This window comes from Phalaenopsis equestris, unplaced genomic scaffold (genome assembly GCF_001263595.1).
Source record: "Phalaenopsis equestris unplaced genomic scaffold, ASM126359v1 Scaffold000428, whole genome shotgun sequence".
In the NCBI taxonomy this organism is placed as follows: Eukaryota; Viridiplantae; Streptophyta; class Magnoliopsida; order Asparagales; family Orchidaceae; genus Phalaenopsis; species Phalaenopsis equestris.
Window position 1 is genome coordinate 3,356,577 of NW_018164869.1, and position 25,352 is coordinate 3,381,928.

Here is a 25,352-nt window from a genome sequence, read left to right on the forward strand (position 1 = left end):
AGGAAGAGAGAGAGAGAGAGAGAGGCAACTCACTACAACAACCATTGTAGAGCCAAAACCTAGAACCACCAATAAACAAATGCCAACCCTAGCCACAGTGAGACCACAATGGTAAATAAGAGAGGGGAGAGAAAGAAGAAAAATCAAATCACCGCAACAAATCTAACAACCATTGAGAACCACCGTGAAACAATCATAGTGGTAAAGAAGAGATGAGAGATCTCCCCAACCCTAGCCACCAGAATCACACAAAGGAGAGGGAAAGGAGACACGAGAAAGGCAGAACGCATGCCCGAGGTGGGGGTGGGCAGAGAAAACGTTGCTAGTAAACGCGGGCCGTAGGGTCGAATCCACAACCTCATGTTAATTAAAACAATGACAGGGAATAGCATAAAAGATTTCAAATGTGATTTTTAAACAAGATAAAATAGTAGGAGTGTCAATACGGTTCAGGGGGACGAGTTTGAGTCCGACCTGAAATGACCCGACCCGAATAGGAACAACCATACCTGAGATCGCCCTACTAACCTAAACCCAACCGAAAATTTCATGTTTGGGTTTTCGGGTCATGTTTGAGTTTTCGATTTCATCCCAAACTTTATCTGAATGATAAACATGTTGAATTTTTGGATCCCAACCCTACTCCAAAAATATTCCATCAGCCATAACTCAAATTTTGAAGTCTAATTGGAATAGTGTTGGGGCGTGGGATTAATTTTTTAAATGGCTATAAAGTAGCCGTGGTAAACTCACCACAACTTAAAAGCTGCACACAGCGCTTTTCCATGGACAGCAGCGTCTCTGCCACGAAGCCGGATCCGCCGGCGCTGCCGTCGCTGAGGGCGGCGCCAGTCTTTCTTTCCGACTCGTTTGAAGAGCTTCTGAGATTCACCCTCTCTGCTTCGCTTGTACAAGACTCCGAAGTTTCGCTCGGGTTTTCCCATGAATACTGCGAAAACCTCCTCCGAGACGACCCCTTCTCCTCCTCTTCCCATATCAGCACGGTAAAACCCTAACCACCACTCTCTTTTCTTACCTCTACAGCCTAAACATTTTCCGTAGATTGCAGTGGGAGGCGTACCGGAGTATCCTTTATACAAAAACCTAGCGCGTGCTCTGGAGAGCTGCATAAGATCGGGGAAGTTTTTCAGAGACCTGTGTTCGGTGAAGGGGTTAAGAGAAGACGAGTCTTTCAGGCTGAAGCAGAAGGAATTTGATAGATTGATCGCCGAGAAGGGAGCCGAGTTGGTCAATGTAAGCTTTGGAGAGCTGCAATAGCGTGTACTTGTACTTTCTGATGAAGTTTATAGATTTGCTTTTTGATATGGCAGATCATGGAGGATGTAGAATTTGAACTCCATGTTCAGGAGCCGTTATTTTCACAATTAAAAGGTGAAGTTAATGGCCACTTTAGTATGATTTGCGTGCATTGCTATTATTAAATTTCATATTAGGATATGAATAGTTTAGTTAAATGCAGAGTTTATCAATTTGGAAGGGAAAGTTATATTTTTAGCTCATTACGAATGAATGCCTCATGCCATAATTATAGCTGATTTAGTTAACTATGGTTGATGTTTTACCAATAAAATTCTGTTTTTATTGAGTAGAATATAAAATGATTTCATGGAGCAATAACTGGGTTCCTCTACAGTTAAGCGTCTGAAGCATTATGAGTTAATATATTGTGATGTAATTTTTTTCTTAGAAATTAGTTATTGTACTCGTTTGCTTCATCATGGCGTTAAGTGTTTTATGCTGATTTTTTGCAGAGGGACTGAAAACAGCTGTAGGAAGATGTGCAACTGAAGATTATAATAGGTTGACTGTACAAAATTATGTAAACCTATTTGATTTCAACTCTTTAAAAAAAAACTCATACTATTTGATCTTTGAACTTTGCTTAACTAGTTTTGATGCATATCATTTTTGGCAAAATTTTGGTTTTCTTCATGCTGTGACACAACTTTGTAAATTTAATTTTGTTCGAATTCTTCTTAAAGATGAGTGAAAATTTCCATTGGAGAAAGTGAGTTGAGCTTCTTTTTTAAGCTTATTTTAATATATGTAGAGATTGGCTTATATATTAGAAATATAAGCTTTTTACAATGAGGTGATCTTGCGTATCCATCAAGCTTCAGTACTAAAGAGGTAGATTGCAATATCTGTTCAAAGAAATAAATAAATAAAATTTTATTTACCTAATGGATGGGTCGGTTTGAACACCGTCTTGACAATTCTGTCTTAAGAGATGAATGTCTCTTTCGAGAACAAGAAATAAAGAGACAGAGAACGAGACACAAGAAGTGAGAGAGAGAGAGAGAGAGAGAGTGGGACATTAGAAGAAACAAAGACATGACATAAACCCTGGCCACATTTCAGAGAAGGAAGAAGCCTGTGCCCTAATCAAGAAGAAGGAGGCATTGTAACTTGGGTGTGTTTGCGTCCGTTTAGGGCATGGAAAAAGGTTCATGCATATACGAAGAAGGAAGTAGCGTGCGCCTCTTGTGCCTCACGGAGAGGAAGAAAATGAAACCTTTGATGCTTCTTGTGCTGTTGCACGAAGTAAGAAGGGAGGAGACAAGGGTCTTTACTTGGGGGAAGATCAAATGGGAGCCGATCCTATGAGTATTATTAGTGTGCGATCTGTTCAGGTTTGAGCAGGAAGGAGGAGCATTCCTGTGAGAGGAGAAAAATCAAACCTGAATCGAAGAAGTAAGATGGCATTGCTTGCGGGTCTTGTGCATGAAGCATCCGAAGGAAAGGTTGTAAAGGCGTGTGCATGGTTCGGGCGACTGAACCAGTCGAGCCAATTTAAAAGGTCAGGGTTTACTAGTTTATCATTTTAACATTTAGTTTGTATTTAAGTGTTAATATAAGATTATTTTTATTAATATTAGGAAATCAGAGGCGGGAGAAAATTTTTATTGAAAATTGATAGAAGTAATCAAGATAAAGATTTTTATTTGTATTATATAAGTTATTTCATCTAATTAGTTAAATTTTAGTCAAAATCTATGAATTAGTATCAATAATTTTAATTTAACAAACTATTCAATTAAAGGTTAAAAGAGATTGAGTTTGATGATTGTGCAAAAGATGAGAAAACACAGAAACATTAATTTTCTATTTCCAAAAGTAATTAGTTTAAATAAATATTATTTAATATTAATATTACTTGCAATGGTTAAACATAAAATTTAAGGATTTAAATTCTTATATTAATATACAAGATTTTTAGAATTAATTATAATGATAATCAAGTAATGTGAGATAATTTATTAATATGATTATATTATATATTATAGGTGTTAATTTGAAAGTGCTGATAAAAGTTAAAAGCAAGAAATTATAGACTTGAGGTGAGTAATTATGTTTTTAAGTTATATTAATATTTCTTATTTTTAAATATATTTATGCTTATAGTTTCTTACTATTATGTTGTATATTAATAAAATTAAATCAAATATGATTTTTCATATTGTTAGTCATGAAATATGTATGTTAAATACTGTTATCTTAATAGTTGCATAATAGTTTATTTTAGAAAGAAATCAAATTATTGCACGATTTTTATGTTCTAGTAGAGATGTATATATTAGCTTATTGCATGACCAAATGTATAAGTTAGATTATTACTTGACCGTTAAATGTGCATCTATCAGAATATCGCCTGACTTTAGATTCTAATATAGTTGCATTTTTTTTAGCATATAAATACTTGTTGTCTTATACGAAAAAAATATATGTTATAAAGAATGAAATAATGTATGTATGAATATTTGTTATGTGCATGTTAAGAGGAGAAGCTCTTGATACAGGCAAGAGATGCCAATATACCCACACATGTAGATATTATTATATCGCCCCAGACAATTCTAATGTATAGATTGCTAACCATTGTACTAGTGGGAGAATATCAGTCAGAGAAGAGTAGAAACCTTTCCACTTGAGACAATTATGTAAATTATATCATGAACCGCTGTGCCGATGAGATAATATCGGTCAAGAGTGTGTTAGGTTGTGTTATGACGGTAATCTTGAGACATTTGAATGCTAAAAGTTTGAAGTAAAGTTAAAAGATTAAAATTTGAAGAGTAAAGTTAAAATTAATGCATATTGAAGTTTGAGTTATTTCCATTGATTAAATATCATGGACACATAGATTAGATTATTATAAAATATTCTATAATAAAATATGAAACACCAACATACATATTGCTTTTTCTCCTTGGGTTATTATAGTTTATATGTGTGATTGTTCCACTATGCTAATTTAGATATCTCATTATGTTATTTTTTAAGGTTTAAGCTTTTGAATAAGATAAATTTTAAAGGAGATAATATTTACAGAAGATAAGGATAATAATGGAAGCTTAACTTTTTATGTAGTCAATTTAATTGCTTTATTTGGCTCTTTCAATTAATATGTGGATATTAAATGTTAGTGATATAAATATAATAATAGAAAATTTAGTTTTCCTGTTCGATCGTCTGTTCCCGTCTTTGTTAATTCTAAGCCTCCGGGTCTGGTCATAGCATAGATGAATGCATGTTAAGTATAAGTTTTCAACTTTTTTTCAAAATAAACTTTGAGAGTTTGGTACCAGGTGGTCATTGGTTGTTCATTTTCTCTCTAGTAGGCCTGTGTTGTCAGTTGCTTAGCTTGTCTATGAAAGGAAGTCATTATCACTCTGAAAAGCCAGGCAAATTACATTAGATATCTTAGAATGAACATTGTAGTCGATTATTTTTCGATGTTTCAAAAACAAAAAAAAAAACCATGATTCTTTTTATCTTCCCCCATTTTTAACTGTAAATTATCAGATTAAGTCCATAAGCTAAACTCAATTACGCCGATTTGAATAAATTTTTCTTAGGACCGTTAAGCTGCCATTCCCTTCTATGGAATCTTAGATTTTTCGGGCATAATTTGTCAATGAATATAGTGTTGCATTCTCAAAACATTTGCAAAGGAGACCTAAAATGCCAAAGATATTTTTATACTCGAGCATGATATGATATTGAATGGGGTCAAGATAAAATTATAGGTAAGTATTGATAGAGAGATGCAAAAGGATCAGTGTGGATGATAGAAAGATAAATATAATACTTGTGGCACCTGTGTGGCATGCTCATATTATTAAGCTAGCAAGCCTAATCTTTGCCCTATCAAATATTTAGAGGTTATTTCATTTATGGTAATTTGGGAATTTTATTATATATTTTGTCTGTCCTAGATTTTTATATATATAATTTTTTATTAGAGGAAGTTTGGCAGTAATTTTCCACAATCAAACCTTAATTAAATTTTCAATAGCGACAATATGAAATTGCCATCAATTCAATGAACCTTTGTAAGATTCTTTATTTTTGTGCATCGGTCTTTTTTCCTTACGCTCTCAATGATCATATCGTATTGCTGCTATAGAAATTGTATCATGACTTTTGGTGGGCAGCAAAAAAAAATTAGCAATTCAAATTTAATGTCATGGGCAACAATCTTAACTGTGTTTTCTAGTGTTAGTTTTGGCATTAAGAAATTGTCGAAATCTTAGCCAGTTAAGTTTGGATTTTCATTCATAGCCAATTTTGTTGCACATTGGTCAAGGAAGAAATAGAAAAAAGTAATATCATTGCAAGTGTGTATCTGCACTCAGACGTTGTAGACTTTATATTGTCAAGTTGCTAAAATTTTACTATATGTTGGAATGGATTTGATACCAGGATTTCAGCTGGTGCTTTGCTTCTGTTTAATAGATGTCTTCTGCTGGAAGTTCAGGTGATTTCAGCACATGATTTATATTATGTATAAACCTTTAGATGGCTTTTCTTTTCCATCTCATTCTTGGGCTTGTATATTTCTTTTTGGGGGACACTTTTACATACATACCACCCAACTCTTATGTATTTACTTGTCTAACACCTAAACTTTATTTTTTACATTTATACCAGCGAAGCCATTCATATCACAAAAAGATTGCCACTATTTTAATTTTTAAAGAGTGAAGCACAACTTCTCATGTATAGGTATGGTGGCATATATGTAAAAATTGAAGTTTAGGTATTAGATATGTTAATACATATAAATTCAATGAAATGCATCTAAATCGTTCTTCATTATTTATTTTTTTATTTTTCCAAATGTGTCCTGCTTTAAATTTCTATGGTTCAAATTTAATACTCACAACTCCATTTAGTTTTGCGTGGAAATCTATTACTCCTAAGAAACAGTAATAACATCCTCCTGATGTACTGCTGGGCTAGGGAAGTTGTCACATGAAATTTCGTTTGTTCGCCACTATTTTTTTAGGGAAATTTACATATATACCACACAATTCTTATGTGCTTACATATCTAACACCTGTAGTTTGATATTTACGTTTATAACACTTTGATATTATAAACGTATGCATGAAAAAATGTATTTCACTTTTAAAAAGTTAGTAATAATGGTAGTTTTGATGTGATGTTAAAGCTTTGAGTGGTATGCATGTAAATATCAATTTTTAGGTGTTAAATATGTAAATATATTAGAGTAATGTCGTATGTATAAACGCCTCTTTTTTAATTGATTTTTGGAGGTACTTTTTAGGACGTCAGAAGGTATGGTTCGTTCTCAGAGATGCTTGAAGTGGAACTTGCTAATGCTCTTCCAGGCATCCAATCAGTTGAAGAAGGTAGGGAAGGCATACTTTTATCTGTAAATGCTCCATAGGTTTTGTTCCTCTTAAATTATAACTTGGATTACGCTTTTCCTTAGAACCTCACTCTTCCAAAACTGGTTCTTTGAGGAACTCGACAAATTTTTGGGATTTTTGCAAGCCTTTCTTCATACTTTAGAAGAATCAGTTACTATGGCGCATCATTATTTGAATATCATACTCCTATGTGAATGCTTATCTATTATTTTTGGTCTTGGGATTTGGGAACTAACAAAGTTTGGGGGTGCAAATGTAGGTTTTCTATCCTAAAGTCATCCATAGAAATCGAGTCTTCTTGATTGTTTAATTTTCAATGAGAAAAGTATTCAAATGATCCTCTGACTTTTGCAGGGGCCCATTTTAGTCGTAGAGTCCATAAAATTGTTAATTTAGTCTGGACGCTTTTAATAGAAGGTTAAAATGGTCTTTTTGGGAACTATTTCAGCCCATATTAAAAAAGTATGTTGACTAATATGACACTTTATAAAATTTGAGACTAAAATAACCCTATGTAAATAAACAGGAGACTTTTGATATTTCACTCATTTTTCAATTTTGTTTTCTCATAGTCATCATGATGCAATGTTCAATTTGATCTCAATATGTTGTGTGGTAATAGGTGAATATAGTATTAAGTTTTTTACCCAAATTTCTAGTTCTAGAACTTCTCATGTTTACATTTTAGATCGTAGCTCTATTTTTTCATTGAAAATCAAAGTGCATTTTCAGGCGTGCAAATCTACCGCAATTTTTATACAGAAGAGAAGGAAAAGTCTAATGGTGTTTTAGCGATTCATGTTTTGAAACCAGCCTCCCAACCCTATATTTCATTGGGCATTTTGCTCTCGGTTCGTATCTATTTGTATTTTGTTACTTTGTACCATTTGAATCACAGTAATGTAGGAGTAAGGAATATATATACTAAAATATATCAAATAAAATATATTTCATCCCGAGTTTAGTTATTATGGAACAATCCAGACCAAACACAGTCCATGACAATTAGGGAATGGAAACACATCCCATAATCATCATAGTCGAGTTTCAAATAAATTTAGATTAAAAATTACAAAATAAAACAAGTAAAACAAACGATCCTCAAACTATTAAATTGTTAATTTTATCATAGCGGCACATAAGGTTTATTCTTTCAGTAAGTGTAGATCTTTAAATCTGATATTGTTATAGGGCTCCTAGAATGTGTGATAGAACACAAAAAGACATTAGGAAGTTGTACGATTGCTAACATGAGTGCGAGGGTGGATGGCGGCTGAAAATCAATATTAATGCTTACGAGACAGCAAACCAGAAGTGGAAAAAGGACAGTTGTTTTGATGGTTGTCCAGCTGAAAATAATAGGCGAGCCGTGGAACGACGAGTTGCGGATGGCTAGGGGGATCCACCTCTTCTTCTTGTGCAAGCTACAAACACACCACTTGTAAAAGGAAGATGCTACAACACTCCAGAGAGTAGATATCAAACAAATATCTTCCAAAATACATAAAATCAAGTTGAAAATCCAAAAAATAAGAATACAACCCATATAAAGGGTCCCTTAATAGAAAATAAGCTAATTAGAAACTAGAAACATAAGTAAGAACTAAAAATGAAGCAAAAGACGGAAACTTGCCGAAAATAAGGGAAAGAAAATAAAAATAAAAATAAAAAATCTAAAAAGCCTTCGGCGGTTGGACTCTCGTGATCGTAGGAACCGTTGCCGCGAAACCACGGTATCGTGGGAAAACTTGCATTTTGCGTCACTCTCTCTGGGTTGGAGGGGCTTCACCTTCGCCTCTAAAGGCATCCGGGCCCTCATAGTATGGGGCAAATCAATAACATTAAAAGAAACTGATACATTGTAGTTTCTCGGTATGTTAATCTTATAAGTATTGTTATAATATTCTTAATAATTCTGAATGGACCATCAAATCTAGGCTTGAGCTTTGCCAATGTACTTGCAGGAAATTTCCCCTTCTTTAGTTTGATCCATACTATGCACCTTCTTTGAAAATTATAACCTTTTTAGACTTATTACTCTATTTATGATGTTTAGTTTCCTGCTTTATTATTTCCTTCCTAACATGTTGTGGGCTCTGAAAACTCCGATGCCCCTCGACTCTTTGTTATCATGTTGTGTCGAGAGAGCTTTAAGGTTTATTATCAAAAAGCAGATTGAATTTTAGATAAGACACTACTCAGAGATTTCACCCTCATTTTGTGAGGACTTAGTGATCTGGGGTTTGAGGTTTCCCATAGGTGCAAGTCTCTATGATTAATTAATATTCTTGATGACAACAAAATACTTTCAATTAAGGGTGGTCATTAAGCACTGAATATTCAAAATATAGTATCAATAGACATTTATTTTAGATTATAAAATTTATCGCTCGGAAGTTAAAACAGATGGTAGGGGAAACAATGATGAACCCGATCAAGATTCCATAGTTTCGTTGTCTCGGGTTGTCGTGATCCATGATCTGCTTAGTCAGAGGAGGTAGTCGACTAAGCCTGATTGAAGAATCTTTGTCAGCAACCGTGAGCTGTATCGTCCAATGGATTCTTATAGATTTGGAGTAGATGTTTGCTTAAAGGGATAAATTTAAGCCTACCTTAGCTGACATAAGGTTTTTTGCCAATCAATTGTGCCTTTATAATTCCCTTATAATTCACAACTCAAAGGGTAGAAGGTCGTTATGAAACATACAAGTTGTGGTCACGATCGTAATATTATTATGCAATTTGTAGGGCTTTCAAAAAAGCTCGTTGTTCGCGAACAGCTTGTGTTCGGCTCGTTAAGTAGCTCGTGTTCGTTTCGTTCGTTAAGTAAACGAACCAAACACGAACAAATATTTAAAGCTCGAATTATAAACGAGTCAAACACGAACAACTCTTTGTTCGCTCGTGTTCGGCTCGTTTTAGCTCTAAATTAAAAAAAAATATATATAATTATTTATATAACAATATATTATATATATTTATATCTAAGTTTAAATCATAGCATCTCGTGTGGTAATGTGGTTAGTGTATTCTTTTGTATACATTTGGTCCATGTTCAAATCCCAAACTTTACTTCTATTTTTTTCAATTTAATTTTTCCGAGCCAATTTCAAGCCGAACACAAACACAAATATTTAAATCGAGTCGAACACGAACACACTGTTCACGAGCCAATTTCGAACACGAGCCGATTTCGAACACGAGCTATTTCGAACGAGCTGAACACGAGCCAAGCCTGAGCTAGCTCAAGCTCGGCTCGTTTACAACCCTAGCAATTTGGCAGCAACTATCTCTTCAGAGGGCTCTAGTTGTAACCCTTACTTTATGGTGCGTCATTTGGCGACAAAATCACTTCGACGGAGGAATCAGTCCACGTCTTTACTGGCGTGTAATAATTTTGATGTGAATATATTGATACCCTTGATGTGAGATTAACTCTGTGAGCTGAAGTCAATTAAAAGTTTGTTACGCTCAACAAACTGTTGAGATGATCAATGAGATTTGTTTTAAGTTTTAGGTGATTAATTTTAACTCAAGTGTTCATTTAAAAAATTAATTTGCATGTTGGTTTGAAATTAATCTCTCTAATTGAGATTTTCAGCCAACACCATAATTATCTGGGATTTGATTGCTTGATTTGACCCTGATCCACTTTACAAATTACTTGTAAAATATGATTAAACATGAATTTTATCAACTCTATCTTGCGTATAGAGGATCAGGTTCATATATATATATATATATATATATTATTTGAACTTATTCAAATAGACTTTAAAACTTAATATCGGAAATAGATCTCTCCGGTTGAAATATTCTATCAACTCGACCATCATCGAGGAATTTTGAACATTTGAAATATTTATGTTTGGAATTTACTTGAAATTCATCAATTTTGATATTTTTAGAATCTAGTTTTGTTTACTCCAATTCTTAAGAGGAGAATCAAACTAGTTACAACCCTACCATATAGACAAGATGATCCAATTATTCGATTTTCAAAGCATGAATTATTTGAGTGCAAGTTTAGCCTTAACCTACACAAAATTCATAAGCTATTCCTTAAAGCATTTAGAATTTTAGCTGGAGCACATACTAGTAAATTATAGCTAATTTTGAGCCTATGCACTTATATAGTATAACAATGCATGTGTTATGACCTTCAAAGTATGACATGATGCTTTAGTCATTTGCACATAATTTGAGAGCACTTGCATAATCACTTGAAAACTCATAGTTTGCTTGCATATATTTCAAGACAAATCCTTTGAGTTGAAGCATTACCTTTATTAAAGCGCATGCAAAATTACATATTTGGGCTTTAAAAAAATCACCTTCTGTCTACTTGCAAATTAGACTTGCAGATATGGTGTTGATTGAGCATTTTTAAAACTTATCAGTTAATCAAAGCATCTTATTCATTCACCTTTTTAATCTTCACGTGATAAAATCTTGAATTTTCATGTAAATCATCATTTACACCAAATTCAAGATTTTTTAAGTTTAATGATTAATTTAAAATGTTTCTGAAAGGCCTGATTTTTTATTTGTCACATTTTTAGGCTCAATTAGTTCCACGTTTTAAGTCATTTGCAAGTTGAAGAAATTTTGGCAGCCTTCCAACATCGTCTCTACTTGAGGGGCCTGCATCAAGATTGGGGTGCTTGCTTGTCCAACTGTCTACAAGATGTGTTGGTCAGTGTCGTGAAGCTCTGTGACCGAAAGAAATCTTTTAATCTACTAGTCTATATGACACAAGTGGGTCTTCAATTAAGGTGAACCCATTTTTCTTGCATTTATCCGTTGGTTGATGAGATGGAGATGATGTCAGCAAAATGCGATCGGTGGGCTAATGAATTACCACATAATTATTTCATTCATTTCCTCTGCTTCTCTATTTACACCTTTATTTTTTAATAATATATAATATATTTTAGAAATAATAAAGTTCTTTTTTGTTGCTATGGGGGGAGAGTTTCTCAACTTGAGTTATACTAGGGAGTAAATCTGGGGGAGGTGCAAATTTGGCTTTGTTTTGAGCAGTAAGCGTGCAAACAAGAAATTGTAGAATGATTATATCGGGGGTGTTCACGATGGTGTGACGATCGGTGCTTCTGGTCTTGGTTTGTCGCCTTTGATCGTCATGAGACTGGGTGGAGCGATTGTCGGGGTTACCCTTGTAGAGGGGGCGGTTGGACGGTTGTGAACATTGTTTGGATTGTCCTTAGCTATCTTGTGGCGGTCTCTCCTTGTGTCACTGTTTAGCGGGCTCAGGGGCATTCACATAGGCGAAGATATATTTGTTGGACATTTTTAGCAACTCGACCAAGCTTTGTGGCTCTGTGAGTTCAAGGTCGAAACAAAACCTCTTCGACCTAACTCCTTGTGTCAGCGCGACCCGGGCCATGTCGGGCTTCAAATCCTTGACGTCTAGCGTTTCGCTATGGAAGCGTGCGATAAAGGACCACAAGCTCTCGTTGGCTTCCTGCTTCAATTGCCACAGGGATCAGACGCTTTTCTTAAGCCACAGGGATCAGACGCTTTTCTTAAGCCTCAGGGTTCTAGATGGTTTTAGCAAACTGTGATAGAAAAGTGGCTCCTAAACTCTCCAAAATAGTCGATTACTCTCACGGGCAATCCGTCAAACCACTTTAATGTGGTTGTTTACGTTCATTTTTCTCTTTTTTATTTTTCAATAGAGTCGTCTGCTTGTCGATCGTCGTATACTTCCCTTATTCGAATAAATCTCCCTCTCGAATCAAACCATTGATTCGAATATGAGAGGAATCGAATAAAAAGAGACATACGACAAAAAGACAAATAAAAGAAAAAGTAAAACGTGGAGTGTCTACGTATGATGAATCTCGCAAAGATATATCAAGAATGTCCGCTCAAACATGATCGGGCGCGGGTATTTTAAACCAATATCCGCAAAAAAAGTATCTACGTAGACTACCCATAACTAGAGAGTCAGGTGTATATACCTCTTTTGGGGTCAAGAGCACTCCTAGATGAACGTGTTTCTACTTGTTAATTACATCTTAGAGGATACCCAAAAATACTCTCGATAAAAAGAGTTTCGCTTCATATTATCATAAACTTGGGGTATAGTTAATCAAAGGAATGTTATTCCGTGTGGGAACAGTCCTGGTACTTCAAAGCTCATACTAAATCATCAAGCAGAGGGTGAGTCTCTCACATACCAAATGGGTAGCGGCTAATCGGCACACGGGGCCTACGAAATAACCTAAATAATCTTGACGGGGATATCCTAACATGTCAAAGCACGTCCGGGCCATAAGGGCAGATGACAAATCGTCGTATCCCGAATGAGTGGCAGCTCATCATAACTCATCAGTATCGGGTCGTCAATGTGATATCAACGAAGTCAATGAGCAATAGGGCTCAAAGGGGCTCAACAAAAAAGAATGTAGAGTGATCCTAAAATGTAGAGGTAACTGCGTCGGGGTACCACAAACCCGTCATTCACAACTAGTAGAACTCTAAGTCCACCTGGTCGTGAAGGTAGTAGACCCAACATGTCTTGAAATCCCTGGTCAACAATCCGTGAGTTTCATCATCCACAGTAACCTCGGTAGCCCTAAGGTTAAAGGAAGAAAATTATATTCTATGACTAAAAGTTGGAGCTCAAAAAGGTGAGACTTATACCTGCCGAGGTGGCAATGATGCCTTAAGGAAGAAAGATAAGTGGAGGTTCAACTCAAAAAAAAAGGACTTACACCCTGTCTGAGTTGGGGAGCCTTCTAACATTCTGGGCGCACTAGACAACCACCAATAAAAATGTATGCTGGGCCAGTCAGGTTGGAGAAGCACGGTGACTCCTCCGGACATGCAAATATGTTGCAATTATATAGAACAGTTCTATGTATTGTGGAAGCTCTATTAATATATGCATGAAAGTAAATATTACAATTTTTTAATCTTGAATATTTTAATCCTAAAATTTAATTAGCTTGAATATTTTATTTAGGATTTTGTAGAAAATTTAGGGTTTTAAGTTCTAAAGAGTCTATATTGTATCGTGAAATCTCATATAAATCACAGAAAGCAAAAAAGAAAACACATGCAAATGTGCAGACATGCAATATGATGCAAAAAAACAAAATGAGTTAAATCAAAATAATAAGCATATCAGTGTCGTTGGGTCGACAACATATCGCAGAAGAGAAAAATACGGTCGGACTTTGCATATACATGCACGGTCCTAATTTTATACATCAATATAAAATGCAGAATTAAGATACGAAGCCAAACATCTGCTCCTGGTCCCCTCCACGTGGTTTTCACGCCTAACGCATCGCAACCCGTGCCCGTATCTTATTTCTGCTACAAGACTCTCCTAAACTCTAAAAAGTACATAGGAAAAAGAAAAGACTAAATCCTGCATAAAAACAAGTGTCAGCGGAAAAACTCACATGCAAATAACGTATCATGAGTCATGCCTTAAAATTGAGGGAGCTAAATAACACCCGTAAACAAAAGAGTCAGAAATCATCACAGTTTCCTCCAATAGCGGTACCCGTGTGTGTGTGTTTATAAATAAACATGACTCCCTGCAGAAGAACGCCCTAACACACTACCACACATATGCAACATGCAGTCATACCGCAAGTACAATGTAAAAGAAAGATGCCTGACTATTGAAACCATTCTAGCAAAAACAATAGTCAGACATGAAAAAGACTACCTAACACCCTAAATCCTAGCATAACACACCATCTAACGAAAAGTGCGTCAACCTAGTATCTAAGTGCGGGGTAAGTCTAGGTATAATATGACTTTGACGGGCTTGTCATACCGACCCCATCTTAAAGATTCAAAGGATCTAAAGGGTGTCAGGAAGAGTGGTGACACGAGTTAGACGAGTTAGATCTATTAGATCTTTAGATCTTTAACACAGCCATACTCGTGTCGATCCCGATGACTTAACTCGCATTGCTCATCCAGATCAACCCAACAAACAATGTTCGTTAAGACATCGCGACCAACACGGGGTCACTCTCCTAACGAGCCTAGCTCGTTATCCATATGCAAATGCAAATGCAAGCAAATCAAAACATATTAGTGATAAAGAGTATGTTGTGAAGGCGGTGACTCGTAGGAATGGGCATGTCGTGGCGGCAGGGGCCCGAAAAAAGGGGTATACCGGTAAGACATTGATCCGAAGGTGGGCATACCGCGACGACAACGACCTGAAAAGAGGGTATACTGGTAAGTCAGTGACCCGAAGGTGGGCATGCCGTGACGGCAACAACCCGAATAGATGGGTATGCCGAGGAGGCAGTGACCCAGAGGTAGACATGTCGTAGCGGTAGGGGCCCAAAAAGAAGGTATGTCGGTAAAACAATGACCCAAAGATGTGCATGTCATGATGGCAGCGACCCGAAAAGAGGATATATACCGGTAAGGCAGTGACCCCAAGATGGGCATGTCGTGACGGTAGCGGCTCGAAAAGAGGGTATGCCGGTTATACAATGACCTGAAGGTGGGCATGCCGCGACGGCAAGAGTTCGAAAATAGGGTATACCGGTAAGACAATGACTCTAAAGAATGTAATTCAAGTAGATATCGATCATGCAGACAAACATGCACATGCACATACACAACATGCAAATGATCAAGTGGTAGGTCGACCGGGATGGAGCATTCGGTCAAACCAAAGCGTTGTGCCAACCGGGCCGGGGTAGCCGGCTGAAACACAGGTGATGTGACCGGTTCGGGATAACCGACCGAGGCACAAGTGGTGCCGACCGGTCCGGGACGACCGATTGAGGCATAAGTGGTGTCGGCGTAAGTGCAAGTGCAAGATATAAGGTGCAATTGCAAGTACGTGTAAATGCAATGTGCAAGGTACAAGTGCAATGCAAGCTGCAACATAAAAGTGGAAGTGCAAGTGCGATATATGACATACAATTTGTAACATGTAACATATGCACATGCAAACAATGAGGTGCATATGACCACATGATAGTGAGCCAAGCTCATACTAACGACCTCGCCTGGGAAACCTAGGGCTGACGCGCTTGGTTTTCGTCATCGCCGCCTCCAGTTTTGGCGTGGCAATGTGGAGGTTTTCCCCTTCCGATTTCTCGTCGGGGAAACTCTCCACCATTCGTAGGGCGAACGAGTTACAAAGTCTTTTCAGCTCTACAAACACCGAAAATCTTATAGGACGGACTAGCTACAAAGTCTTTCCCATCCTCTAAGATCGAACTCAACTAATCCCTCTAAGAGAGATTTGGAGCGCCAAAACCGTGAGAAATTGGGATTCCAACCCGGCGGGATAAAGATCTAAGACTCACAACAAAAGGGAGACAAACAAATGGGAGACACTCAGCTCTATGGAGGGTGTTTGGTCTGTTAGAAAAAATCCTAACCTAAAGGCTCACTCTAGGAAATTGAAGATCAATCACATAGGTACGTTGACACGCCGACTCATGCTGGCGCACGCACCCCATGTGGGCGATCGAACCCACACGCCTAGACATCACTAAAACCTAGGGCCGACTAGGAGTTTAGGAAATCTCACCACCATGGCGGTTGCAGACGCGTTTTCTTTATGCTGAAGGAGAGCCCACTTTTCCAGCGAACCCCGACGGTGCTCCAGTCCACGACAATTATCTCGCAGATCATGCACGAAACAATAAAAGAGGCAATGAGGGAGGAGGTTTACTTTCCGATGAATCTCACAACAAAATACATGAAAAATAGGAAATAACAGGGAATGAGGTATGCAAAATATTTGCAAGTAAACATTGACTCATATGAAAATGAGACCAGCACGTATATCTTCAAAGAGGGCTACTCGGCGGTGCGCACCAGGAGCAAAGGAAACATGGAGGAGAGCCCAAAATCTGAACCTCTCTTCGCTGATTTACTCATGCGTACGTGCGACGTCGGTAATCACAAGGTCGACGAGGAGGAAGAGGTCCGGCGGAGGAGAAAAAAGAAAATGGAGGAGGAAGAAAACCCCTCTTCCTTGCTTTTACTTCAAAAAACACCTCCAAAGCTTCTAAAAACTCTTCCCGAAGTGCTTCTCATGTCTTAATGATCTTGCCGGAGAAGAAGAAGAAAGAGCTTAGGTTGGCTGGATCTAGTCTCTGCCTATAAGAGAGGCAGATCGAGAGGAGGCAACAGGCTGGCTGCGGCTGAAGGGGCTCCGGTGGTTCTCGCGGGAGCGCCGCCTGGTTGGGGGAACGTCGGTGGTGAGGTTGGCGGTGAGGCTGAAAGCGAGGGGAGGCGAGGTTTTCGCGAACGGGGTCGAAGGAGTTTGAGAAGGCTAGGGCACTATTCGTTCCGGAGAGAAGTTGCGTGCGTGAGTTTTTTAAAAGGGATTTTTCTTTTTTATTTTATTATAATAATAATAACATTAGTATTTTTTTTAAAAATCCCTCGATTTGTGCACTTTTCACTCGTGCATGGAACCCAACAATATGAATGTCCTTTCCAGGTAAAATCAACGTTCTGAACGCGTTAGCGCAGTCCGTTTCGCCATCCAGGGTCATCTAGACAACTTCGCCGATGATCGGGTCAATTCAAGTCTATTTCGCGTGCAGCGCGACGAAAGTTACTAATAATTTTCGTAGACTCGATCAGAGTCGTCCAACGTGCAGAATGTCGGTCGGCTTTCGCCTAAGAAAAAAACAAAGCCTAGCAGAATGATCTTGGCTACGTGCCCCTCAACACGAGCCAAAGGGTTTCAGGTGTCTGAACTACGGGATGCTACGGACGGACCGTAAACTATCCTGAGTCATGCAGGTGGATACCTTACACTCGTGACATCAAAAAATGGATGCCAACAACGGTTGATCTCAACGCCATGAAGAAGAGCTTACACTTGACGATTTGAACCACGTGAGGTGGTTGTTAGGACCCGACCGTCCTTTATACGACTCCAAGACCGACATCTTAAACTTCTCCGGAGGCTCAACTCCGGAGACGTGTAGGGGGTGTTTTCCAGTTGTTTTTGTACCTCGGTCCACACTGGTCGGTTTCTTTCCTCCACTGGGGTGGATTCGAAGTTGTCTTGGTATAGACAGTCGTCGGGCTTGCCCTACAGGTGGATCACCCTCCTTCAATAGTTTTCTGGTTGTTCCGCTGGAGGGGGGATTCGGTGCTCCTTGCTGTGCTGGCTCTTCTCCTGGAACTGTGGTCGCTGCTAGGGCAGAGACCGCTCTAAGTACTTTTGGGAACTGTCTTGACTTTTTGTTGGTGATCTGAGTTCTTAAATCTTATAGGCTTTGTTGAATGAATTCTTCCATAAACTCTCAGGTGCATATTGCATCTCCTAAGTTCCTGTGACTGGACTCTCCCCGCTATTGTAGTTGGGCTCCTCTTCTTGTTGACGACATGTTTCCACACTCACCGCTCCTTAAATGATGTTGAATCCAAAAGTGTCTGGGAAACATATCCAATGAATAAAACGTTCTGCTAGGAAGTGATTAGAAAGATAGAGAGGACATCTTAGGGAACAATAAAAGAAAATATATTTTAGTCATGACATAGACCTCTAGTTATAGACATAGGTCCCAGTATTACAAAAACACATATTAGCCCTCTTATCATTAAATTTTCAGTGGGACTTTTTGGTAATTACAGAGTTATTCGTATATAATAAGATCGGGGACTGGTTCGATCAATGAAGGTTGCTGATTGTCTGGTCAGCCTTGTTTCGATCGATATCTAGTCCGAAAAGTGCTCCCCGTCTATCATCCTGAAGGCGGATTATCGTCCTGTAGGAGTTTCTTTTGTCGTCTTCCACTGATCGTTCGAACAAGATGTTTCTTTTGCTAATATTCAACAAAAAAGAAACAATCATCGAAGGCTATGCTCAATTGTTGGCATCTTGTTCCCGAGTCATTCATCTGACTTAAGATTTGTGTTGACATATTTTTATATGCACAATATTTCTTCAAAGAAGAAAGGAATACTTAGAATGGATGACAGATTCGTCATTTTAATTTCTGACAAACATTGAAATAAACTTATAAAGTCAATTAAAATTAAGTTGAATCTCATCCCTGCAATCCATTGATGCTAAAAAAATTTTCATTATTGTTATTTTTTTATAATTCCAATGACGTTGTATAATCTACTTCTGACGCAGTTTTAACTAGTTTCGGATTTTTAAATTCTTGTTCATCTCTACTCAAAAGGGATTGGGCTCTGAAGGTGTTGGCGCTCTACTTGGTATGATGCACACTGCTGGAACGGTTTCAGACGCGTTGCCTCCCCCAAAGTCACAACTTTTATCATCATTTATGAAACTTTATCGACCCAATGTAAGTTTTAAACTCCAATAGATTTATTATTAATGCTTCTAAATCAACAGGCCCTATCAAAGTTTTAAAATTTGATCGGGTTGGCTGATTGAACCGGTCATTTGACGGGTTCAGTTCAAGTTGAAACCGTGTTTGACTAGAACCGGGATTTAGCCGATTAAATTGAACCGGTCATTTGACGGGTTCAGTCCAAATTGAAACCGTGTTTGCATAGAACCGTGATTTAGCCGATTAAAATCAGGGCAAACCGATGAACTGATGCAATTTTAAAAATAATCTTAAGAAAATTTACAAATGTAGCACACACACCTAAACTTTCATATTTATGTGCATTGCACTTTAGTGCTTAAAACCTGTGCATGAAAATGTGTATTTCACTTTTACAAAGTGATAATATTGTTATTTTTGATGTGATACTAAAGATTTGAGCGCTATGTGTGTAAATATGAAAGTCTAGACGTGAGATATGTATGCAAATACGTTAAGAATTGTGTGCTATGTATGTAAATTCTACATTTTATTATTATATCATTATTATATTATTTAAATCATATTAAAATAATTTCATGTTCATTAAGTCATTACTCAACTCCTATTCAACCTTTGATGCTTGAACATTTTATTTTTTCCGGGAATAATTACATACATAGCTTCGAGACATTGCTAAATCTAGCACCAAATTGTTATTTTTGAACTACCAAACTGATGTATGTACTCATGCCAGGATCAAATCATTGAAAGTTTGCTAGAAATGAATAATAGGGTGGGGCTTTATCATGAATTTTGTCATTTGAGTGAGAATTTGACATATCGATTTAAGAGGGTGTTAGATTTGTAAATAGCAATTTTTCGGGTGCTATGTATGTAATTGCGCTCCTTTTTTATGTGGGATTTACATAAATAGCACCCAAAACAATCAATATTACATATATCTCGCCCAAACTTCAATATTTACATCTTTAACAACCAAAACGTTCAGTAACAACAAAATTAACAACTCTGTTAAATTCATAATCCCGTTAAAGTCGGCTTCTGGTCTTCAGCCATAATCACTGTGATCTTTGGTTTCATGTCATGCACACCGGCGTTTACCTGCAGCCTCTCTGTCGCTCCACCGCCATCGTTGAGCTGGGGTCGGAAATCTTTCGTTTGGTGCAGATAAGAATGACCAGAGCAATGGAAATGAGAAGAACTATACAACCTGTTCCTCCTAATAGATATGGTACCGGTTAACAACCGTATCATCTACATGCCATGTATCATCCTAGGTGATATCCTCCATTACCTATTATCATTGCCCTGTAGCTAACCTGGGATCACATCAATTCCTCTCTAGAATTTTCTCTTTACACTATATATATGTATTACATTGGTTACTGTTCCCTGAAATGGAATTACTATTCGCCTTTCGTCTCGGTACATTTCTGTACTTCTTTCTGTATTCTTGCTAACCTGTTGCAGGTTTTTATGGTATCAGAGAAGGTTTTTCTCCCAAAACCCTTCCTCCCTTCTGTAAGCCTATCTATGTATCCTCTCTCTTCTGTAAGCCTCACTCTGTATTCTCGGCAACCATCTTTCGCATCCAGTTGACCATTGTTCGCACCTGTATGTTCGTCCGCTCTGTCCCTTGGATCTCGGTGTTTTCGCTTAGCTCACCTTGTCTGCACTGGTTGGCCTTTGATCATCTCTCTGGGTGATTACCTTACTTTTTGGGACATCATTTCTGATATTAATTCTTCCACCAGCAGATCCGAAATTCCACAATCCTCTCTCAGAAATGACATTTCTATTTCCTTATCACTCAAATTTCTCTTGTCCAATGTAAAAACCATATGCTCTGATGGAGGGGAGAATACACATCTCAAACACTTAAACAATATCTCCTGTCACATAGCATTCATCACCAATTCAGTTGCCCCTACATACCCCAACAAAATGTGGTTACCGAACACAAACATTGCCACTTAATTGAGACAATCATAACTCTCCTACTATCCGCCAAACTTCCTACACAATTATGGGTTGATGCTCTCACAACTGCCTCTTACCTCATAAATCACATGCCCTCCAAAACACTAAATTATAAATCACCTTATGAGCTACTCTATCTCTCTCCTCCTACATCATATCACCTCCGCACATTTGGATGCTTATGTTTCCCATGGCAAAGACTTGTAATCTAAAATAAACTTTTACCAACTGCACCACTTTGCATTTTTATCAGCTACTCCCAACTATAAAGGTTATCGCTGCTTCAATCTCCAAAAAAAAAAAAATCATCACCTCTCGATATGTCACCTTCAATGAAACTTCCTTCCCAACCACCTCTCAAGTGCATTTACTGCCAATCCTCCATTCAACATACTGCCCGGTCTCCGAACACCAACAACAAGCAACATGTTCCCTGATCCACTTCTATCGTCCAACACATTTTCTTCCAACAACCTCTTCTTCCTCTCCTCATATCACAACTCTCTTCGCACCAACGTCAAAGTTCACCTGTAGCGTCGAGAACTCATCCACCCAAACCCATCAAACATCGTATGGTGACTCAAGCCCAAACAGACTCTCAAACCAAAACAAATCCTTAATCTTCACAATACCACAGTTCATCCTACTGATCCCAACAGCAATATAGATGCTGTCAAATATTCTCATTGGCAGCAAGCTATGTCTAGTTGTTGAGAAAATTAGGGCGAAGAAAAACAAGAGTAACGACACAAATCCAGAAGAACACAGAGATTTAACGAGGTTCGGCAAAGATGCCTACATCCTCGGGAGCAGAGCGGCGTATTCCTTTCAATATTCAGAAAAGATATTACAGAATAGAGGATCCAACTCTCTCAAAGACCTAGGATTACAAACAGGTATATTTATAATCCTAGAGTAAGCCCTAGAGTACAATATGTAATTTTCAAATTACTTCTGTACCATATAGCCCCAACCCATATAACGTAACTTCCCAATTTGGGCAAATTCTTTCGCTCCGCTCCGCTCCGCTCCAACGTTTGTCCCTATATGGTATATGAGCCATACCATAACAAATCTCCACTTTGGCGAATATCCAACCCCTTAGGAGAAAAGATACATGGGAGTTACACCTGCACCAATGTGGGTTAGGCCAATCATGCTTCTGTTGCGCCCTCGCTGATCTCAACCCACTAAATTCCAAGAGACACACCTCTTTAATTCCAATAGACTTATCTTCTTTCCAAGAGACTCCAAATTCTGGTATTATGAGTCATACCTAACAATTCTCCACCTTGGCGAATATTCAGCCCTTTAGGAGAAAATCTCCACCTTACGAATATTCAATCCCTTAGGATCAATCCCTTAGGAGAAAAAATCTCCACGAAAAATCTTCACCTTGCGAATATCCCGCCATTTAGGAGAAAACTTTACATTGTGAATATCCAGCCCCTTAGGAGAAATATCTTCACCTTGCGAACATCCTGCCCCTTAGGAGAAAATCTCCACCTTGCGAATATCCAGCCCCTTAGGAGAAAAATATTATAGAGTTTCTTATGCACAAATGTGGGTTGAATAACTTTTCTTGTTCGCGCCAGCACCTCGGCTAAACTGCTGTCCCTTGAGCAAAACCCTTCGCGAAATCCCTCCGCGAAACCACTGTTCGCGAATAATCGCGTCTACTTGCTCGCCAACACCCTACCGAACTCCACCTGTCGCAAACTCCACCTGCGACGAACTTGCAAACTCTGCTGGTCGAACACCACCAAACCCCTCTGTTTGCAAACGCTTCTGTTCGCGGTAACTGCACACGAACTCCTGTTCGCGAACTCCACCTCGCCTAATGCCGCGAAGGTTCATGAACTGCCCCGCCGCCGCCTCTGCCGCGAACTCCCCGAAGCATAACTTGTCGAACTGTCGTAGCCCTTTATCTGAAATGCTTCGCACCTGTTCGTTCCCGCGAGCCCGTCAGCCTTGCGAACAATCTGTAAATTTTTTTATATTCTCTTGCGTCATAGTTAAGATTCCCTTCCTCTAGCCAAGAAAATTCAGAAAAATCTTCCAAATTTTCTTCTCCACAATATTCCTTGTTGAGCCAGAAATTTTACTCACTTTGATCCTGCCATAAATCCCCGCAGATCCAATAGAGGAAATCCACCAAAAGAAAATATTTTGAGGCTCCAGTAAAGGAAAGAAAATCACATTCCAATTATTTCGCTTCGCTTTCCTTTCAAATTTTCCTCTGAACTTTCCTTTTCGGCTTCCTGGAATAGCTCCGCTGCATCTCAAAATTTGAAGAATCTTCCAAATTTACTTCCCCGCAGTTTTCTCCGCTCGCTCCAGTGAAGGAATGAAATCTGAATCACCTCCCAAGATAATCGGGACCTTCCGATTTTGCTTCCTGCCTCCGAAGGAATGTTCAGTCTCCGCAGCACAAAGCTTCCAATTTCTTCAACAAACCGAATTCGAAATTACTGAAACGGAACTAGCGGCAATTCAGGCCAAGCAAACGGAAACAAATCTGGGTTGACTCCCTTCCTTCTCCGTGGACAGATGAACTCCTTTCTTTTTCTGGAAATCGAAACCCAGGAAAAATTTCTCCTTTCCTTTCCAGAAATCGGAACCCAGGAGAGGAAATTAAATATTCTCCTTTCCTTTCCCAGAAATTGGAACCCAGGAAGAAATTAAAAATCCAATATTCTCCTTCCCTTCCAATTTTGTTTCTTTCTCCGTATTCCTGCGTCCAAAGCTTGCCGTCGCCGGCGAATCTGGCTCTACGACAGTCCTTTATCCGCGATAGTGAATATCATGAGCTTCAAAGTCTAGGAACTTGGCAACTTGTTCCCCTACCACCACATCAAAACATTATTGCTTGCATGTGGACTTATCGAACCAAACTAATTTCGGATGGCTCCATTGCTAAACACAAAGCTTGCCTCGTCGCCCTGGGTTTTAAACAACAACATGAAATAGACTACAACGAAACCTTCAGGCGGGTTGCGAAATTTTCAGCCTTCTGAATCTTACTCACGGTGGCCTTATACCACAACTGGCCCATCAAATGGTTAGACATTTCAAATGCCTTTCTTCATGGATCTCTCGATGAAACTCTCTGTATGCAACAACCCCAAGGATTTCAAGACACACAACATCCCAATTATGTCTGCGTACTCAAATAGGCTCTATATGGTCTCAGAAAAGCACCACGTCAGTGGTATTCAACCTTCTCAAATCATCTCAAGCTTCGAGGGTTTCAAATGATCAAAGCCTTACATATCAGCACGATGACGTCCACATGTATCTCTTCATTCTTAATTAACTTCAATCAACATTCATGCTAAAGGACTTTGGAAGTGTCAACAACTTATTCACATCCTAAAAAACTCTCCTGGGTACTTTCTTACTCAAACAAACTGTATCATCTCTCTTTTACAGCAACCTGGCATGGAAAATTGTACTCCTATTCACACTCTGCTACCTACAAAACTGATACCGGACGCCACCTCTCAGCATGAATACTCTCAAAGCACTCAATATCACCAACTCGCTGGGTCACTACAGTTTTTAACTGTTAAAAGGCCATATTTACCTTTGCTGTAAACTTCCATTGTCAACAAACGTGCAAACCCCTTCTCTACCATTTTCAGCTCATCAGAGACTACTTCATTATCTTAAAGCTACAACTCATTATGGCCTTCAAATTTCCAAAGTGGATCTTTCTCAATTGCTTCTGGGATGTTGATTGGGCGGGCATTATGGACGATCACAGGTCTACCACCAACTTTTGTACCTTCTTAGGCAACACTTTCATCTCACGGACTGTTTAGAAACAAAAGACCATCGCTCAATCTTTCAGGGAAGCGGAATACATGGCTCTTTTGTCTGCCACCACAGATATCATTTGGCTTTGGCATCTCCTTCAGGACTTCAATATCACAATATCTGCTCCCACACCTATCTACTGTGACAATATCTCCGCCATTGCAATTGCCCTAAATCCAATCTTTCATACCCACACCAAACATATGGAAATCGATCATCACTTTGAACTCGATAATCTAGTCTCGAAATAAATTTAGATTCATAACATAGCTTCACAAGTTTAGATGGCACACATACTCACCAAGTGTTTATCTAAACCGCAATTCATCTGCTTTGAAACAAGCTCACGATCAATGCACCAAATCGTGATTTTGAGGAGAGGTAACAAACGTACCATTCACATGCCATGTATCATTCTTGGTGATATCCTCCACTAGCTATTAACATTACCCTGTAAATAACTTAGGACCACATCTACTTCTCTCTATAATTTTCTCTTAACACTATATATATAGATAATATAGATATATATATATATATATATATATATAGATATATA

At 38.3% G+C, this 25,352-nt stretch overlaps 1 protein-coding gene across 12 annotated transcripts in view; it reads left to right on the forward strand.

Moving 5' to 3' along the window:
- The first annotated feature begins 777 nt into the window (after window positions 1-777).
- The window catches only part of LOC110027395, a 36,507-nt gene continuing 11,932 nt past the window's right edge, over window positions 778-25,352 (forward strand). For 6 of the 12 annotated variants that reach the window (XR_002294338.1, XR_002294339.1, XM_020728802.1 and 3 more), the window contains exons 1-8: window positions 778-1,004; window positions 1,063-1,254; window positions 1,332-1,392; window positions 1,773-1,821; window positions 5,728-5,782; window positions 6,596-6,680; window positions 7,434-7,552; window positions 18,878-19,003. Coding sequence is in view for 10 of the 12 variants with exons in the window: in XM_020728802.1 (XP_020584461.1) it covers window positions 786-1,004; window positions 1,063-1,254; window positions 1,332-1,392; window positions 1,773-1,821; window positions 5,728-5,782; window positions 6,596-6,680; window positions 7,434-7,552; window positions 18,878-19,003 (906 nt within the window). In the remaining 2 variants the exon portion in view is untranslated. Of the gene's footprint in view, window positions 1,005-1,062; window positions 1,255-1,331; window positions 1,393-1,772; window positions 1,822-5,727; window positions 5,783-6,584; window positions 6,681-7,433; window positions 7,553-18,877; window positions 19,004-20,101; window positions 21,713-25,352 lie in introns of those variants that run through there. The other 6 variants (XM_020728807.1, XM_020728803.1, XM_020728804.1 and 3 more) reach the window with 6 other exon arrangements.